Source organism: Cyprinus carpio, chromosome B10 (assembly GCF_018340385.1).
Source record: "Cyprinus carpio isolate SPL01 chromosome B10, ASM1834038v1, whole genome shotgun sequence".
Lineage (NCBI taxonomy): Eukaryota > Metazoa > Chordata > Actinopteri > Cypriniformes > Cyprinidae > Cyprinus > Cyprinus carpio.
This window is the reverse complement of record NC_056606.1, coordinates 24,157,576-24,178,660: the sequence shown is the minus strand read 5'-3', so window position 1 is coordinate 24,178,660 and position 21,085 is coordinate 24,157,576. Positions and strand designations below refer to the sequence as shown.

At 33.9% G+C, this 21,085-nt stretch overlaps 2 protein-coding genes across 2 annotated transcripts; both read left to right on the top strand.

Annotated features, from left to right (window-relative positions):
• The first annotated feature begins 2,101 nt into the window (after positions 1–2,101).
• LOC109109457 (ankyrin repeat and LEM domain-containing protein 2-like) lies at positions 2,102–11,262 on the top strand. The gene is made up of 11 exons (XM_042733330.1): positions 2,102–2,329; positions 4,028–4,359; positions 4,855–5,016; positions 5,254–5,423; positions 6,365–6,553; positions 7,639–7,761; positions 7,833–7,896; positions 8,747–8,931; positions 9,999–10,105; positions 10,230–10,366; positions 10,980–11,262. The coding sequence occupies exons 2-11, from the start codon at positions 4,041–4,043 to the stop codon at positions 11,234–11,236; spliced, it is 1,713 nt and encodes a 570-aa protein (XP_042589264.1). The 5' UTR covers positions 2,102–2,329; positions 4,028–4,040; the 3' UTR covers positions 11,237–11,262.
• Positions 11,263–11,335: 73 nt separating this feature from the next.
• Positions 11,336–13,272, top strand: LOC122138770 (ankyrin repeat and LEM domain-containing protein 2-like). The gene is made up of 2 exons (XM_042733331.1): positions 11,336–11,451; positions 12,870–13,272. The coding sequence occupies exons 1-2, from the start codon at positions 11,336–11,338 to the stop codon at positions 13,012–13,014; spliced, it is 261 nt and encodes an 86-aa protein (XP_042589265.1). The 3' UTR covers positions 13,015–13,272.
• The last annotated feature ends 7,813 nt before the right edge of the window (positions 13,273–21,085 follow it).

Sequence of the window (21,085 nt, the reverse complement as noted above, 5' to 3'; positions counted from 1 at the left end):
TCTCAGTCACAGCAGACATCTATAATCATTAAATCAGCACACATTGTTCTCCATGCTTTGACACAGAGCTCCTTAAATGTTTTAAAGGCATATTTGTATGTCAGAGGCTCTGCTGCTCAATCTGGCACAGTTATTGTAAACACAGACTGATAAATCTTCATGCAGACAGGCGGTGAAGTGTGTGTGTGTGTGTGTTGTGTGTGTGTGTGTGTGTGTGTGTGTGTGTGTGTGACGTGCTCTCACACACACACACACACACACACACACACACACACACACACACACACACACACTCGGCTGCATGTGGAAGCAGAATGAATCACATGATGAAGGGCAGGAGAGAGAAAATGGTCAGTCGGGGCTGCGTCCTCAATCACAGCGACTCATGATAGGAATCACTGATGAATGCTTATAGCAAAGACTCCATTATGAAGACATATTTATCTTAATTTTATGTTTAATTCAGTGTGTTAATTCCCATTTCTTTGTAATTAACTAGCCATCCAAGTGTATTTTTTTTTTCTATTTGGCAGGTTTACCACTGAAATAAGTGCCTGTGTAACACAACATATGGGAGACATAACATTACTAAATTAAGAGAAAGATTAACTTACAGATTATATTGGGATAAAATAGTTATTTTAAATTAATGGCAAAGTATCTCAGTCAAGGTTTGTATAATAAGAAATAGCAAAAAGAAGACAAAAACTGATAAGAAAGTAAAAAATTACAATTCTTTCTTTCTTAACATGACACAGAATGTTTAGTTGCAGGTAGGGTTGTTATAATTAACTAAACTAAAACTAAAAAAAAAAAAAAAAATAATAATAATAATAATAATAATTTCAGGTAGTTAGGTTGATAATCCAAAAACTACTAAATATGACAAAATGTAACAATTAGTTCACTGAAGGTGAGTTTAAGATGAACCAAAGTGCAGCTTTATTCCAAAGTAATCCGAAACCCAAACCTCTGAAGAAAGACTTGACTCACTGACAGCAGGATACAACATCAGTACTCCACAGGAAACATGACAAGAACCAACCAAAGGCAGAATCACAAGGAACATGACTAAACTCCAAAATAACATGAACATGAAACCCCCGTTACACAAAAACACACAACTAAATTACTAAGAAAATATACAAATAAAAACAGATTTTAAGAACTATAATGGTATCTCAATTAGGATATATAATAAAATGACACTATTCCAGGGGAGTTTTGGTAATGTAATGGTAAATCTTTTAATTTTTTTAAAAATCTGTTTTTATCTGACTTGCGGCACGTGGATATTTTAAGCAGTGTAAATCGTGTATTATTTTTATATCTATTTAAAAATTTAAAATGGTCATTGCATGCATGCAGTATGCTAAAATCAGATGTGTTCAGGCGTAGACATAATAATTATTTATTATATGTTCAGGCATGTGAGGGGTGGCGCCCTCTGTCGGATCGCGCGGCGCATGCGCAGTTAGTGATGGAAATTCTGGTTCTTTTTAGGGATCCGGATCATTTGGCTCAGCTCAGCAAAAAGAACCGGCTCTTTCGACTCCCAAGCGGCTCTTTATTTAGTACCACTTCTGGGTTTTATAATTCAGCCAAATTTGTCAATGTTTTGACCTATATCTGGGATGTGTGCACAAATATGATTAAATTATTCAAAGTAATTAAACTAAACCATTTAAAAAAAACACTCTAGACGTAGAAAGTTTTTTTTTATTGTATAATAAATAAAAAGAAAACAAACAGAATAGAAAAAGAATAGAGCAAGCTAGTGTTAGAGCACTTTTTTCCTTTTTTTTCTTTTGCTTTTTGTTAATTGTATAATAAATAAAAAGAAAACAAATAGATAGAATACAAAAAAGAAGAAAGAAAAGAAGAAAACAAGCAGTAAATGAATAGAGTGAAAATTAAAAGGGCATGTTTTTTTTTAAAGAATAGAATTAGAATAGAAAGTGCTAGAGTTAGAGGGTCAAATAAAGATTGTATAAAGACTGTATAAAAACAGGTTTTTAGCCACAACAACAACGAGAGCCGTCTTTTAGAAAACGGTTCTCAGACGGGAGCCGATTCATATTGTTCACTCAAAGGAGTCGACTCATTGAATGACACGTCCTCCACCAGTCAACAGCGTCGCGCTTCTCTTTAGCCATGAAAATACAACACGATGATTCGTATTAAGTATCGATATGTTTTTATTAGCGTTTGATTTGAGGTTCGGAAGGGTCTGTGATCGTCTGCGTGTGTTGGTTCCGTTCTGTGACGCGTTCCTACAGTAAATGTTCAGGATAGACTTCACTGTCAATCACTGACTGATAATCGACTGGTAAGAGTTTATCTGGTAGTTTATTGTTTATTTCATATACTTAAGTTGAAATCCAGCTGCGTAAATCCTGATCAGGCCTGTTTGTTTTATTAAAATGTTCGCCACAGACAGCCTCATGAAAAAATACTGTATTAATGTATAGTGTTTCATACTACAGTAAAGTACTTGAATTAATTTGTTGTGGTAATTCTATAGTTGCTGGGGTAATATAACAACTAAAGTAGCCTAATATAAACAAATGACTTTACTCAATACTATACTATGTTTTCTAAAAAAATAGGATAAGTTATACTATAATACACTACAGTTTACTGTATTAAAAAACTAAAACACACTACAGTATTAATTACAGTTTATCATTTCACACTAGTTAATACTACAGTATGCTGTAGCATTCATTAACAAAGTGTTTTAAATAATCTAATATATACAGTTTAATACACTTGACTATAGTATGGTTCAAAAGCACTATAGTGTTTACTCTAAAGTACTATTATTTCATGTGAAGTTCAGTGACTCAGACGAACAGAATGAAGTTCAGTCGATTATTAATAGAAGCTCATAATGAGTTAAACATGTGAGAGATTTACTTCATGTGCTGTTTATATCACGCACATTTTTCAAGCATACTGTAAGTTCAGAAAACATGTCAGAAAACACTGTAGTCATCTATATATAATTTAGATCAGTATACTTTCATGAGTGAACGTGATATCAACAATATCTGGTGTATATTTTTGTGCTTCTTTATTCTTAATAATAATAATAATTTATAATAATTAATAGTAATATAGTATCAAAGGACTTGCTGAGCAGATCAAAACAACCCCCCCCCCCCAAAAAAAAAAAAATATATATATATAATAAATGTTAATTGTTTATATAATAACTATTATATAATATAAAAATATATTTACATATTATTATATTTAATTTTATATTTAAAGTAAATATTCACTTATAAGAAAAAATATTTATAGTGATTATTTATTAAAAATATATATTTGTAGTCAGTTGAAGCATTCATTAATGGTAAGAAATGTGTTTTGACATGTTTATGTTTGATTGTACAGAGTTTAATACAGAGATGCTCAAACTTCATTTGGTGATGAATGAGAGATGATGGAATGGATTAAATTATTTTTTATGGGATTAAATAATTTTTTATGAAATTAATTTTGTATATATTTTTTTATTAATTGTTTTTATTGTTATATACACACACACACACACACACGTGAAATGAATGCTTAAATGTCATGTGTTCTTCCTATTCTGGTTTGGTTTGAGCATGTGTAGTTTAATAAAATAATAATAAATGACCTCATATTTGTTTCTAATATTTTGGTACAAATAGAAGTCTTTTTTTTCTTTTAGGCTGTTATACAGGTGAGAACCACTACCAAACTACACCAAAAAAAAAAAAAAAAAACTCTAATTTTTTAATTGCTTTTTTTTTTTTTTAGTGTATTATGAAAGGTTCATATTTTGGTTTTGGTCCAAAAAGGTCAAAAAATACTTTCATTGTCTTATAATAAGCATTTATTTAACGACTCCCAAGCGTTTCGCTCAACGATTCATTTTTCTATTAATTTACTCTTCATCGACACTATTCATAGATTTTGATTGCGTCCATTGTCCTCATTTGGATCAAAGCTTCTGCTAAATGACCAAAGTGTTGCTTGTGATTGTGGTCAGCTGGAGTTGGGTCATGGAGGCGGTTCTGAAGCGACTGCAGACGCTGACCGCGGATCAGCTGCGAGGCGAGCTCACCGGCGCCGGACTCAGATGCGGCCCGGTCACAGCCACCACCAGGAGCGTCTTTGAGAAGAAGCTGGCCCGAGCTCTCCTGCAGGAGGACGCGGTGCATTCTGGGAGCTCACCTCCTGCGGAGGAGCTCCAGCAGCCAATCAGTGAGCAGAACCGAGAGGAAGAGACCGCTGAAGCTGAAACCCCAGAGCCGCAGACGGAGAGTCCGTGTGTTTATTACGGCGTGTGTCCTGAGCCGGACGACCCAGCGGCTCAAGAAGGTCTGTGCTGTTACTGCGTTACAAAGTACTTGAGCATTATTGTTCTATTTTTACCCAAAATGATGCGATGTGAGCATGTTGCAGTATTAAACACTCTCATGTAATGTCTGTTGCACCAGTGAGACGCGCATATGTCCGTCTCTGAGTGCATATTAATCCAATAATTCCAGATCCTGGAACCAGTTTTTGATTCCCGAGCCTAGCTACAGGTTAACATGTTAAATAAAATGCGCTTTTTTTCATTCCAATGAAAATATTGGTGTGTTCTATTTTTTTTGATTCTTATTGACAGAAAATCATGGTTTATCTGTGAGTCAGATGCATGTAAAAATGCATGTGTGTTATTTCAGTGTTGTTGTTAATGTTGAGGTTATCCCAGCTTCAGTTTTGATGCACTGGTGAAGAGGGTGAGCTTTAGCATGCAGTTGAACTGTGTGCATGCATTTTAGACTCATGCAATATCATCGTGCTTCTGAGAGCGTGTGATCGTTTCAGGAGCGCTGCATGTGTACGTCGATAAGATGAAGGCGCTGAAGGCCGTGATGAAGCTGAAAGGAGCTCGATTTAAAGCCTTCGCCAGGAGAGAAGACGCGGAGAACTTCGCTAAAGGTTTCTGTGCGTCGCAGCTCAAACCGTCTCCGGAGAAAACCAGCGCAGGTCAGTCCAGCGCTCACGCACACACCCAGACATGCTGTCTAATGTGTTTCCAGTTTACTATTTCTTCCCAGTTTAAAATGTTGTTTAAAATGATCGTTTCATATCGTCATGTGACCACGATAATATCCCTAGAATATACAGTGAGTTCCATTCTTCTTCAGGGCTGGGATCGTAGGGCTCTAGACATGTTGCCTGTTAAGATGGCTTGTGTGAAGTGTGTCATGTGTCTGTGTTCAGACGCTTTGAACCTGGAGAAGGCCAATGAGTTTAAGAGTCCTCGAACCCAAGACCTGACGGCCAAACTGCGTAAAACCGTGGAGAGCGGAGACGAGGAGGCGTTCAGGGAGCTGGTGTGGGGGAACCCTCGATACCTCATCGGATCCGGCGACAATCCCACTATCGTGCAGGTGCGCTTCTTATCTTCAGTGTTTCTGAAAGAAGTCTCTTCTGCTCACCGGAGCTGCTTTTATTTGATCAGAAATACAGTAAAAATAGTGAAATATTATTATGATTTAAAACAGCTGTTTTCTGTGTGAATCTCTGTTAAACTGTAATTTATTTCTGTGATGCGCAGCTGTATTTTCAGCATCATTACTCCAGTCTTCAGTGTCACATGATCTTCAGAAATCATTCTAATATGATGATTTGCTGCTCAACAAACATTTCTGAAACAAGTTTTATTATTAATATTAGTAGTGATAGTAATGATAATATTTAATAGTTTACTTTATATATAACTATTGTTATATTAATATTATAATAACATTTTATTTAAAAATATAATATTTTTAAACAAATTAAATTGTTGATATCAAAATAATTATAATTTCAATTCCCACAAAAAGTATTATAATGATAATTTTAATTATATTTTTAAAATGAATAACAATTAAAAAAATTTTTTTTAATAGTAGTAGTAATAATAGTTAATAGTTTACATATTATATTAATATTATATAATATAATATTATATAATTATTATTATTTTTTTTAAATGTAACACTTTTAAATAAATTAAATTATTTCTATTTAAATTCTTATAATTATAATTTCTGTCGTCACGCAAAGTATAATGATGACTTTAATAAAAACAGTTTTATAAATTAATATAAAATTTTATTATTAGTAGTATTATTGGTATTATTGATTATGTAATGTGCTGCACAATATTTTTGTGGAAACTGTGATGCATTTTATTTTTCAGGATTCACAGATGAACAGAAAGTTCAAAAGAACAGCGTTTATTTGAAATAGCAATGTCTTACGAACATATTGTGTACAGTTGTCATGTTTGTTTGAACTGTTACCAGCGAGCACACTGTGCCGGTGGCTGATGTGTTGTGTGCAGGAGGGCTGCAGATATAACGTCCTGCATGTGGCGGCTAAAGAGAACCAGGCGGGCATCGCTCGTCTGCTGCTGGAGACGCTGGAGGACCTGGAGTTCATGCGGCTCATGTATCCTAACGATAACGAGCTCATGCTGCAGCAGCGCATTCGATACATCGTCGATCTGTACCTCAACACGCCTGACAAAGCTGTGAGTCTGCTGTTAATTACATTCACTTACTGCTATTAAGTGCTATTCCTGTTGGCAAACAAAGTATAATAATGATCATTTTGATAATAACAAATATAAAATTGACAACAACTTTTATTATTATTATTATTAGTAGTAGTAATGATAATTAATAGTTGACTTAAGACGCAACTATTATTATATCAATAGTATAGTAACAAATTAATGTTTTTAAATTAAAAATATAAAGTAATATTTTAAAATAAATTAAATGAGTGCTATAAAAATTATTATAATTACGATTTCTATTCCCACAAAAAGTATAATGATAATTTTAATAATAACAATTTTAAATTTAATAACAATTTTAATTATTATTATTAGTAGTAGTAGTAGTAGTAGTAGTAGTAATGAAAATTACTAATAGTTTACATTATATATAACTGTTATTACATTAAAATTATTATATAATATAATGTTATATATTTATTGTTTTTATGTGCAAAAATTTAACATTTTTAAATCAATTAAATTCCTATTAAAATTATTATAATTACAATTTCTATCAGCATGCAAAGTATAATAATGAGCATTTTAATAAAAAACAATTTTATAAATCAATATTACATTTATTATTAGTAGTAGTAGTATTAGTGATATTAATTAATAGTTTATTTTATATGTAACTTTTATCATTATAGTAATAAATAAATAAATTTAATTATTGCTATTAAAATTACTATCATTACAATTTCTATCAGCACTTAAAGTATAATGATCATTTTAATAAGAACAATTAATATCAAATTTTATTATTAATAGTATTAGTGATAATTAACAGATGTAATATTTTTAAATAAATTAAATTATTGGCAAACGAAGTATAATAATTATCATTTTAATAATAATAACAAACAAGCATAATAAGGAATTATTATTAAATTAAGAAAATTAATTATTTAAATATTATAGTAATTTAAAAAAAATAACATTATTATTTTTAATATTACTGTTATTGTTGTTATCATTAGTAGTAGTAGTCATAGTAAAAAGCAGTGAACGGTGACGGAGCTGTTCTCCGTATCTGAGATGTGATGTTCTTCCAGAGCAACGAGACGCCGCTGCACTTCGCCTGTAAGTTTGGATGTCCGGAGGTGGTGGATGTTCTGTGTTCACATCCGAGCATCGACAAACACTGCAGGAACAAATACGACCAGAAACCGTCCGCTGTAAGAACCCGAGCCGTCTTAAACCCGTCTTACTCTCATTCGTGAACTAACGGCTCGCGCTCTTTCTGCAGGTGATCTGTGAGCGCAAGAACAAGAGCAAGGAGGTGAAGCAGAAGATCATGGACTATTTGGAAGGTCTGTTTGGGAAAGTTACTTTTAAAAGTAATGCGTTACAATGTTGCGTTACTCCCTAAAAAAAACTAACTAATTCTGTCACTTAGTTACGTTACTTTTTATGTGTTACTTTACTTTACTTTAAATCTGGGTGGGGCTTGCTTGTTTGTTTTTAATATAAAAAGTTCTTGTACAAATGTAAAAGCGCTTTCACACCAGAAGTGAAGTGAATGCGGCTCAGGCTGAAGGAAGTGTAAATTCACGTCTGTACAGTAGAGGGCGCCGCTCAAACTAATCACATGAAGAATATGAGCAGGAGAAGAAAGTTCAGCACTATTCAGCAGTAACACAAATCAAACACAAATGTGTCATTTTTGATTATTAGTACGACTGAATTAGATCATAGAAGGTCAGCAGCAAACACATTCGTTAATTAAATGAGATTAAATACATACATGATATTTGTCTTATTTAACATATTTAATTATTGCAGGTTTGTCTAATATTCTGAGTTTGTATTTGACTGTTTTTATTGATTTTGAGGAACACTGGATGTGTTTTTGAGTAAACACATGTTGATATTTAGTCTAGAACTACAGTAAGATCATGTTCACACACAACACTCTGCACTTACTCCTGATTTCTGTCACCATGGCAACACCAGAGCTGTCACTCAACACACCAGAAACAAAGTAACTGAAAAACTAACTCAGATATCTCCTTCTAAATTAAAAAGTAATGCGTTACTTTACTAGTTACTTTAAAAAGTAATCTGAATACGTAACTTCCGTATCATTGCTGCGCTCGAGTGCTGTCGGTTCTCTGATGTAGGGTGTGTTTGACTGCTGTGTTGTTGGTGTTTTTGTCACAGACAGATTTTATGTGCCATTGCTGCGGGCCGCAGACAACACGCTGCATCCGGTGATCGGCGCCCCCTGGTGTCTCACTTCACCGGAGTCCTGTGATCAGTTAAACAGTCCTGACCGGATGATGGACAGTCCCAAAAACCCAGTAATGACCGTCAAGGCTTTTGCTGGGCCTGTGAATTCATCAAAGGTGCCTCATACCTGTTTGAATCTCACTTGTAATTGCATAAATGTGCAGCAACAGAAATTATCATGTTCATAATTATAATAATTACAATAATTGTTTAAAATTAATTTCAATAATAATAATAAAAAAATATAGATTAAACTATTGTTTAAATGTAAAAAGATAGTGTTGTTATTTTAAATAAATTAAATTATTTTTATTAAAATGTAAAAGTATAATTATATTTTAAACTATTTTAAAATGCATAACATTAATATTTAATAAAATATGAAATAATTTAAATATAACAGTATTATTATTATTATTATCATTATTTCAAACAAGCATAATAGAGAATCATCATTATACTTAAAAAAAAGTTTTTTGGTTGTTAAAAAAATAATAATATTAATTTTATTACTATTATTTTATTGTTGCTGTTTTTATTATTACTATTATTTCTATTGTTATTACCGTTAGTAGTAATAATAATACAATTATTTTTATTATTATTACAAACAAGCTTAATAAATTATTATTTGTATAATTTGTAAAAATATTAAAATTATTATATTATATTAAGTTAGAACAAAATGTATAAAAATAATCATTATGATTATGAATATAATTAATTTTATTATTATTAATATTTATATTTTTTTAGATTTATACATTATTGTCATTATTTAAAATTATTGTTATTTATTTAATAAAAGTTATTAATAAGTATAAAAGTTACTGTTTTTATTATTAAAAGAAATGCATTATTGTTATTAAAGTTATTAAATTACAATATCCGTTGGAACACAAAATATATAACAATAATATAATATTATTTTTATTAGTAGTAGCAATAACAAGAATCATATATATATCTATATATATATATATATATATATATATATATATATATATAAAATTAATAATTTATTTTTATATAATGCCTTTTAGGACCACTATTGCTTTGCAAAGGAATAAGAGAAACAAAGAACAACAAATGAATAGGATATTCCTCGAACAAAAGCATCGTCCAATCACAGACTGGCGAATAAGAAACAGTCAGATCTGAGCGAGATGTTGTTGTCCTGCAGGCCGAGGAGTTTCTCAGACTGTGGAAGACGCCGCGGCGAGAGCGAGCCGAATACTTCCATCACATCCTGAAGACTGACTCGGAGCGCGGCGCAGAGAGAGTCGGCCGGTGAGCACGCTGACCTAATTAATAATGCTTGAATCTATCTCTCCCTCACAGACACACACGCTAATGTTGTCAGCACTACTGTACTCATGTCTCACGAGCGAGGTATAACACGCTGTGTGTGCAGAGAGCTGGCTCATGAGATGGGACTCCCGTGGGCCGAACACTGGGCTTTCCTCGGCTGCTTCGTGGATCTGAGCAGCAGCGACGGACTGAAGATGCTGGAGGAGCACCTGAGCTCCACCGAGGACCCTTCATCCGCAGGTCACTCTCTGAACACATGACCTGAAATCAACACTTTACCTTGATTACAATTATTTTATTATTATATTTTGCCCTAATAGTTCCTTAAAGCGTTAGTTCACCCAAAAATGAAAATTCCGTCATTAATCACTCACCCTCGTGTCGTTCCAAACCCATCTTCAGAACACAAATTAAGATATTTTTGGTGAAATCCGAGAGCTCTCTGACCCTCCACAGACAGCGAGAATATTACGACGATCAGTGACAGAAACGTAGCTAAGAGAGAGTTAAGAGACCGTAGTTTTACAAAGCTACGAAAATACTTTTTGTGCGCAAAGAAAACAATAATAGTATAATTTATTCAGCATTTCTTCTCTCCTAGTTTCCGTCTTCTTCGCACGCTTTCTACTGAACGTAAACAACACTGATTTTCTCTGCGCACAAAAAGTATTCTCATAGCTTCGTACAATAACGGTTGAAGCCCTGATGTCACATGTAGACTATTTTTATTTTGTCGTTGTTTCTTGCTTCTGAGTATTTGAATTTGAATGTACAATTTAAATATATATATATTTCTTTGAGTCCAAGACAAATTTCCTGCTGTCTCTAATGTCTGTGTTTTTCTGGTTGAAAGGGCGCTCTGATGGATCGTTTCTTGATGAAGTGTTCCCGGTGCGGGATCTGCTGCAGGACTTTGAGAAGGTTCTGCTGGAGCGGAGCGCTGATGAAGACGGCTCCAGCTGCGGCTCAGACGAGTATTTCACAGCTGACGAGGACACTGACGAGGACACGGTCCAGCCGGACTCCTGCAGCTCCTCCAGCTCCTCGTTTAAATCCACACACAGCACGACGGATCTGAGCCTCAGAGCTCATGTGTTTATAGCAGGGTGAGACCGAACACACCGCTCAGACTCGTTCAGAAAGATAAGACTTGTTAGGTAATCTTATGTTTTTAGTTCTTTTTTTGTTTCTCCTGATTTAATTGTGGAGATGGACGATGATGTTCTTGTGGCGCTGAGTGACGTGGAGATCGAGCCGCTCTCGCATCCCAGCATCCTCCGCTGGAAGAACAAGATCTTGTCCTATTCTCCATCACAGAGACAGAGGTAGTGCTCCACAAAACTCTTATTCGAGTTCAGAGTGTCTCAAATGTTCTAGAATTTAAATTATTTAAATTATTATAATTATATTATTTAACTTGATTAAATTATTATAAATGTATTAATTCATGTTATTCTTAAATGTATTATTTATTCTATCAATAATATTTATTTATATTTAATTCTTAAATTAAATACTATTAAATTCATAAACTTTATTAAATTGATATAAATGTATTAATTAATGTTATTCTTTAAATTATTATTTATTCTACCAATCATATTTTTTATTTATATTTAGTTCTTAAAATAAATACTATTAAATTTGCAGACTTTATTAAATTGCTATAAATGTATTAATTAATGTTATTCGTAAATTTATTATTTATTCTACCAATCATATTTTTTTCATTTATTATTTAATTCTTAAAATAAATACTATTAAATTCATAAACTTTATTAAATTGATATAAATTTATTAATTAATGTTATACTAAAATTATGTATTTATTCTTTATTAAAAACATTATAATTACAACTTCTGTTGGCACACATAATAATTCTGTCGATCATACTTTGTTTATTATTTAATTTTCAAAATAAACTTTATTAAATATACATTTATTAATTAGTTATTCTTATTTTTGTATTTATTGTTTATTAAAAATATTATTATTACAATTTCTTTTGGCACAGAAATTTATTATATCAATCATACTCTCTGTTTAATGTTTAATCTTCAAAATAAATAGTATAAAATTAATTACATTTATAAACTTAATAATAAACTTTATTAAATTATTTTAAATGGATTATTTATTCTTTATTCTATCAATCATATTTTGCAGAAAATATTTTGCACCTGTCTACACTGTAAAAAAATGAAATAAATTGAAAGTTATTGGTGAATGTGTTACATAAAAACATTCAGTCTTTCTACTTTTAAACTTCAATTTTAATTCATTTTTTTGTAATTGTTTCTGAAATTGACTAGTAATTGAAATTGAGTGAAAATTGTTCCTGCACCAAATTTCTTCTTTAAGTCAAAAAACTCACTGAGAGGGAAAAAACAAAACACAAATAATCCTCATTAGTGAAAGTCAAATTTTATTACATTCAGAAATTCTGTAAAATACGGGTAAAAAAAAACTGAACAGTTCTGAAACATTCAATACTTTTTCCCTGTGTCATTACATTTTATCAAACAGAACTTAATTTCTGAATGTATTTGTTTTGTTTTCTTTCTATGTATGGATTACTGGGATTGTTATCGACCTCTGGTGAAAATTTCATGTCAACAGCACCTTTAGAAATATATTTAATGAGAAAAATAGTGACGTGTTCAATACCTATTTTACCCGCTGTGTATATATGATTATAATGCATTGAAGTATGTTTCCTTGTTACATGGTATGATTTTTCAGCTGGCCGTCCCCCTCACAGATGGACAGAGACGTGTCCTTCAGACTGAACTGGTTAACCGTCTCGCCCAAGTTCAGAAGCACTGCTCAATTTAGCCCTCAGCGGTTCACGTTCAGCCCTCCGAGCAAACCCTACAGTCGACTTTAAGCAGAGCTTCCGCTCAGAAACCCAGAAGATCACTCTCTACAGCTGCTTTCATATTACAAGTCAAACTGTTTTAGTCAATTTTTTATTTTTGCACAGCAATTGTGTTGCTTTTAATAATTGCACTAATTTTCCAGCATGATACTGTTTGTGAATGCAGGAAAAAAAGAAGAAGATGCATCTGAAGTTTGAAATATATATAATGTATAATTATAATGTGACGTATGTTTCCTTGTTACATAAAGATTTGTTAAGAAAACAGTTTTGCTGCATTTGGTGTGTTTTCTCGAGCCACACAAAGGTGCAAACTAAGTGACCGCCAGCTGTGTACATGTAAGTATTGCAGTATTACTCTGTACAGTGCAGATGGCGCTAGTGAAATCTGAAAATCAAGTCAGACTGGGTTTACAGGTTTTATTGTTGTAATGTTCTCCTCAGATGACTTCAGATCACGTTAAACCATAAAAACTATTAATTTAATGTGACTTTATGAAATGAAATTGGTTTTTAACTCTACACCTGAAAATAGATGTATGTCACGATCAGCCCGATCTCACGGCAATTCGTACATATTTTACGAGGTGGCTATTTCGTACGAATTCGTACGACCACACTCGTACAAATTCAAAGTTTTTTTGCCAAATCGATGTATTTTACGAGTTGTCGTATGAAATGTGTACGAATTACCTACACCAAACCCCGCCCCTAAATACCCGTCCATTCGTATGAAATTCGTACAGTGAGGTCGTACAAATTCGTACGAATTAGCCACCTCGTAAAATACGTACGAATTGGTCGTGAGATAGCGTTGGTCACGATGCATTATTTTATACAACCATGAACATGAAAGTGTGAGTGTGTGTGTGTGTGTGTGAGTGTGTGTGTCTCTCTGTGTATGTCTGTGTGTGTGTGTGTGACTGTAAGCATGAGAGGGTGAATGTGTGTGTGTGCGCGTGTGTCTGTGCATCTGTCTCTGTGTAAGAGTGTGTGTGTGTGTGTGTGTGTGTGTCTGTATGTGTGCATTTACAGAACATTCTGTTCTGTAAATGCATTGTCTGGTGGTTTATTTAACTACTTTTCAGTACACCACATTTAGAACGCCTCTTAGTACTGACTTTGAATGTTAAAGTGCAAATTACCCCTGACTACACTTGTGGGTTTGCTACTGTTACAGTTAAAATCGTAGAAGGGTAAAAACATTGGTGTGATGTAAGCAACACAGCTACAACAAATAAAACTGATAATGGGCATGTTAGATTTATAGTGTGCAAATAATCAAGCATTTACAATATTCAGTCATATTGGCAGCACTGAAGGGCTTGGGCCGGCCCTGAGTGCTGGGCAACATCCCGATTAATTGTATCAAGTTCAAGTTCAAGTTCAGTTTATTTATAAAGCACAAATAAAAATGGCCACAGGCCGACCAAAGTGCTGTACAAGTTAGGAAAAATAAAAGATTAAGTACTCTAAAGTCAGCAAAACAGTTTAAAACGAAACACTTTTTAAAGTACACAGATAGTAGCAAAACAATTTATGATAGAACACTCTTATAAGCTAAAAGCAACAGAGAATAGATAAGTTTTGAGACATGATTTGAACTCAGACAAAGTGGAGGCAGATCTAATATGGAGTGGGAGCTTGTTCCACAGTGTTGGGGCCGGCCACTTCAAAGGCTCGGTTTAACCTCAATTTTAGCCGGGTTGTGGGAATCTGAAGGAGGAGCTTATCTTTGGATCTAAGGCCTCTAGTGGGAAGGTAGGGATGAAGTAAATCGGACAAATAAGAAGGTGCTAAATCATTTAATGATTTTAAAAACCAGTAATAAAATTTTGAAATCAATTCTAAAATTAACCGGAAGCCAGTGAAGGGATCTTAGGAGGGGGGTGGGGTAGCATGATCAAATGTCCTCTTTCCCTTCAGGAATCTCGCCGCTGCGTTTTGAACGACCTGTAGGCGTGCGGTTTGGGACTTAGATATACCAAAGTATAGGGAATTGCAACAGTCCAGGCGAGAGGTAATAAGAGCATGGATAGCAGTCTCCATGGAGCGCTTAGGGAGAAAAGATTAGATTTTTGTTAAAGAGCGAAGAGGAAGGAGCGTAAGAAGCTGGACCCAATGACTGCGCTTATCTGCTTGTCAAATTTGAGGCACCTATCTACCATCACACCTACATTCCGTACTTGGGGAGAGATTAATTGATTTAGAGATTCAAGGTCAAGGTGATTTCTTGGCCTGAATTCTGAGGAGTCAAAAACAATGACTTCTGTTTTGTCTGAGTTCAGAAAAAGATAATTCTTGGCAAGCCAAGCTTTCACTTCCTCAAGACATGCTGTTAAGTTGCCTAGAGAACTGTTATTTTTCCTAGACACAGGCATATAGATTTGCATATCATCAGCAGAGCAATGAAATGAAACATTATGTTTCCTAAAAATGGAACCCAAAGGGAGAAGATAAAGAGAAAAAAGGACAGGAGCTAAAACAGAGCCTTGTGGCACACCACAGGAAAGATTGCTTGGAGAAGATTGCTAGGAGAAGAAGAGAAATTTCCTATTTTTACTGAGAAAAATCTATTGGTAAGAAAATATTTAAACCAGCTTAAAACAGCCCCCCCCCCTAACCCAACGCAGTGTTCCAGCCGAGAGATAAGTGATCGACAGTATCAAAAGCAGAGGACAGGTCTAACATTACTAAAATGACAGAGTCCCCCGAATCTGTTGCCATATAAATATCATTGAGAACTTTTACAAGAGCGGTTTCTGTGCTGTGCAGTGATTTAAACCCAGACTGGAACTTCTCAAGAACCTGATTATCAGTCAGGGAGGTCCGGAGCTGTAAAAACACAATTTTTTCCAGTATCTTAGAAATAAATGGCAAAATGGAAATCGGACGAAAATTTTATAAAATAGAAGCATCAAGTGAGGGTTTCTTTAAAACAGGTGTAACCGTGGCAATTTTCAAGTTAGATGGCACAGCTCCTTCTAACAAGGATTTGTTAAATAGTGACACCAGCCCTGGGCCGACAGTGTCAAATATTTGTCTCAGATAGTACGGATGTATGGTGTCGTGTGAGCTAAAGGAGGGTTTGAGTTTAAGCATAACTTCCTTTACATAATGCAGAGAGACAGGATTGAAAGAAGTCCACAGGACAGGTGAAGTAATCTCTGTTGGTATTACCTGATCAGAGATCGGAAACTGGGCTCTCAAACTTGAAGGTTTATTGCCGAAATAACTAGAAAAATTCTCACAAAGATCCAAAGACGGGCAGTGAAGAGAAATAACAGGGGGGTTAAGAATGGAGTTACAGTTTTTTTCAACTGCTTACACACATTTTCCAAAGTTTTCCTCTTTTTTTCAAAACTTAACACACAAATTCAAGAATTGCACACACAAGATGCAAAATGCCTCACATCTCTTTCCAAATGAAACACCACAGTCAAAATATCACAAAAACATATTTCAAAAGCAAACATTTGTCTTACGTTGTAAACACCTTTACCATAATGTTATATTTTTGATTGTCATATACACACTGTTATTCAAAACCTAAAGCTCTTCTTTTAAAAGCTCACATGTACATGATTGAATGTAATTGGGGGAGAGCTGTTGAATATATAAAGTAAAAAACAAAAGCAAAATTGAAACCAAACTTTTTATTTATGTTTTTTGCTCTTTGTGGTTGTAATTGTAGTATTAGTGTACACAGTTTGAAAATAAAAAAAATACATCAAAAATATGTAGTGTTGTAGCATGTAGTGTAAAACCAAAACATAATGTGTGTGCTTGCATGTGGAGATGGTTGGGTGTATCTAGGGTTCCATCTCTCCTCCGGGCTGGGTCCCGGCCACAATACTTCATCCACGTCACATGCTATATTCTCTCTTGCCAGACACCGTGGAAAGAACCTTCTCTGACCAATGCAATGCACTGTAGTAAATGAATGCAAGGGGTACTACAGTAAAAATATTTTTATTATAGTATAGGCCTACTGTTTGTTATGGTAAAAAAAGCTATTATGTGTACATTAGAACATGTGTACATTACATTAGATTGTTACATACCTGTTCTCATTTCTAAAGGTTCGAATTATACCCGCCACAGTAAATCTACTCAAATTAGGACTCTCAGTCCAGCCTCTCTCATTGTTAAACCATGGTTTATCACATGATCGACTACTGTAGCCCTAATCTAATTTGAGACCACTCTTCTTGTTCCTTGTCCTCCTCCATTTCTGACTCGTCCTCTTCCTCCCCTTCCTCCCCTTCCAACTCCTCTTAGTCGAACTCGTCCTCTGGCTCTCCCTCCAGCTCCTCTTACTCTGTCTGCATTGTTTGCATCCATTGTCCAAAAGCTATTACTTGACCTTTGGCCTTTTTATAGACCACTATTAAAGTTATGATTGGTTGTTGTTAAGTAAAGCATCAAGTGTTTGCACATGTGAGGAGTTAGTTTTTTGTTGTTAAGAATTAGTGTGGCAATATTTTTGATTGGTTGTGTTTATAAAAGGAAATCAAGAAACTTTCCGGTCAGATTTTTGTGTGTTGCATAGAAAATATGTGTGTTTGTGTTTTGCAAAAAAAGTGTTTAATGAAAATTGAAAACTGAGTACGGCAAAAAAGGCCAAAATTATGTGTCAGGTTTTGCAGATTTAGTGTGTGGTTCTGGTGTTTGAGTGTCAGGTTTTAGAAATTGTGTGACAAGTAATAATTTTGTGTGTAAGCAGTTGAAAAAAACTGTAATAACAGAAAAAAGAGCTTTTGGGGTGTGGTGGTGTTTTTCAATTTGTTTAGAAAAAAAGGAAGCCTTAGCTTTCTTAACAGCATACTGATATGATGATAGGCAATTTTTTAAGATCTCATAGGAAATCTGTAATTTGTCCTTTTTCCACTTCCTTTCTGCATGACTGTCTCAAGGAACGAATACTGTGGTCAACCCATGGCTCCGATTTAGATGTAGTTTAGGTTTAAGAGGTTTTAAAAGGAGCTGTAAAGGTTTAATGCATCTGTCCATGTGGTATTTTAAAACAGTAAAATGATTTTCAGCATTAAGATCAGATAATAGAGATTCTAGTGATACAGGCGGGTTGACCTCATTATAGAGTTTGGCAAAAATCCTCACAAAAAATTACATAATATATGTGTGCGTACTGTGTGTATTTTCACTTTCATTTTTTTGCAAGTGTTCTAGTTATCTTTAAGTTGTAGCTTTTGTGAAATTTTGATTCACTCAGTCTGTTACTTGACCTCTTCATATTTAACGATTTAGTTTTCCAAAGTCACACATGTGTTTGTTATAAAACAACTTTTAAAAAAATAGGCCTCCATGTTTTGTATTAAAGTTTGCTATTTTTTTTACAATACTTATTTCATTGTTTTCTCATGTAACACAATTATGGCTTTAAATTCTCTTTTATACGTCATTTCTAAGCCAAATCTGATGTGCGATTAATTAATAAAAAAAAGTATTTCAAAGTAAAATTTGAAGTATTGTCTTTGTAAAATTTTAAAATACATTTAAATAAACTAAATGTGACCCTGGACCACAAAACCAGTCCTAAAGGTAAAATTTTTGGGAAATTGAGATGTATGGCATCATCTGAAAGCGGAATAAAATAATCTTCTCCTTTTGGTTTGTAGGAGGACAAGATGTGTCTGAGATTTGTTGTTGTTTGAACAAAGGAAGCCTTAGCGTTTCTTAACAGCAGACTGATATTGAGGAGAGGCAATTTCAAGTTGGTTCCAAGTGAGGTTACTAATGCAATGAGATTACGGACTCCCACGAAGGGTTGTTAAGAATTGTGGGTGGAGGGGGAGTGCATGTACAGTTCTCTCCTCCACCGTTCAATACCACGACTTAGTTGCCCGTTGAGCAAGGCATCGAACCCCCCCAACTGCTCCCCGGGCGGCCGCAGCATAAAACAATGGCTGCCCACTGCTCTGCGTCCGTTGTGTGGGTCAAAAGCCTGTGTGTGTGTTCACTGCTCTGTGTGTGCTGCACTTCGGATGGGTTAAATGCAGAGCATAACTTCGTGAGTATATGGTCACACATCTTGGCTGCAAATGGCAAGTCACTTTCACTCTCACTTTCACTTTCATTTTTTAGAGAACTCATAGGAAATCTGTAGATTTGTCCTTTTTCCACTGTACTTTCCTGCTGTTTCTGCATGACTGTCCTCAAGGAACGAATACTGTGGTCAACCCATGGCTCCGATTTAGTGTAGGTTTAGGTTTAAAGAGTTTAAAAGGAGCTGTAAGGTTAATGCATGAATCTGTCCATGTGGTATTTAAAACAGTAAAATGATTTTCAGCATTAAGATCAGATAATAGAGATTCTAGTGATACAGGAGGGTTGACCTCATTATAGAGTTTGGCAAAATCCTCACAAAAATTACATAATATATGTGTGCGTACTGTGTATCATTTTTTGCAGTGTTCTAGTTATCTTTAAGTTGTAGCTTTTTGTGAAATTTGGATTCACTCAGTCTGTTACTTGACCTCTTCATATTTAACGATTTAGTTTCCAAAGTCACACATTGTTTGTTATAAACAATTTAAAAATAGGCCTCCATGTTTGTATTAAAGTTTGCTATTTTTTTTACAATACTTATTTCATTGTTTTCTCATGTAACACAATTATGGCTTTAAATTCTCTTTTATACGTCATTTCTAAGCCAAATCTGATGTGCGATTAATTAATAAAAAAAAGTATTTCAAAGTAAAATTTGAAGTATTGTCTTTGTAAATTTAAAATAATTTAAATAACTAAATGTGACCCTGGACCACAAAACCAGTCATAAAGGTAAATTTTTTGAAATTGAGATTCATGCATCATCTGAAAGCTGAATAAATAATCTTTCCATTGATGTGTGGTTTGTTAGGAGGACAATATTTGTCTGAGATGCAACTATTTGAAAATCTGGAATCTGAGGGAGCAAAAAAATCTAAATATTGATAAAATCATCTTTAAAGTTGTTCAAATGAAGTTCTTAGCAATGCATATTACTAATCAAAAATTAAGTTTTGATATATTTACAGTAGGAAATTTACTAAATATCTTCATGGAACATGATCTTTACTTACAGTTTTTTACAGACACTAGGATACATTTCTCAATACTTAGGTCACTTTTGCAAAACTCTTCACACAGTTCTCCTAACCAACTTTCAGCTTGGCAAAGCAGTTCATTTCACATTCAAAATGCACTACAACTACCAAAACACTTTATTCAGGTCTCAAATCAACTCCAGAACACTAGCAAAGGTTGACAGCCGACAAACACACTTTGTCACCCACAAAACAATGACCTAAAAAAACACCAACAACATGTAGCATTATACAGTGTTTTCTTGTGTAAAACAAGGACACATCTCTGTTTATAATTCACTGCAATATATGTTACTGGAATGAATCAGACATCTTTACATCAAAATACAAAACTATTCAGCAGTTTTCTCCTTTTGTAATGAAATTGAGAGAGTCACACCTGCATAGATGTTCATCTACAATGAGAATCAGCTGTGGCTGGTCCAATTGTTTTTATAGCATTTAATTTTAAGATTTAAAATATATTTCATTAAAATATTACTGTAGAAATGTAGCAAATTGCTGTCTTATTCAGTTTTGTATTATGTTATTGTTTTGAACATAAGTTTTAACAGTTTTGAAAACCAGTATGTAACATGTGCAAATTGGCCTGTACGTACAAAGAGTTTTTGGCAGTTGTTGTTGTGTCTGAGTGAGAAAAGAATTCATGATATTTGAGAGATGTAGTCATTGAATGCATTTTGTGCCAAAGCAATGATAACTGATCCTCAGTTTAGCCCACATAGACTTCTGTTGTGCTCACTGTGTGAAGAGTTTAGCAAAAGTGACCTAAGTATTGAGAAATGTGTCCTAGCGTCTGTAAAAAACTGTAATATCCTAATGATTTTTGTCATAAAAGAAAAATCAATCATTTTGACCCATACAATGTATTGTTGGCTATTCTTACAAATATATCTGGGTCACAGATATCTAAATTAAATGTAAATCAGTTTATTTCATTCAGAGACTTCTGTGAATACCATTTTCAACCTAAA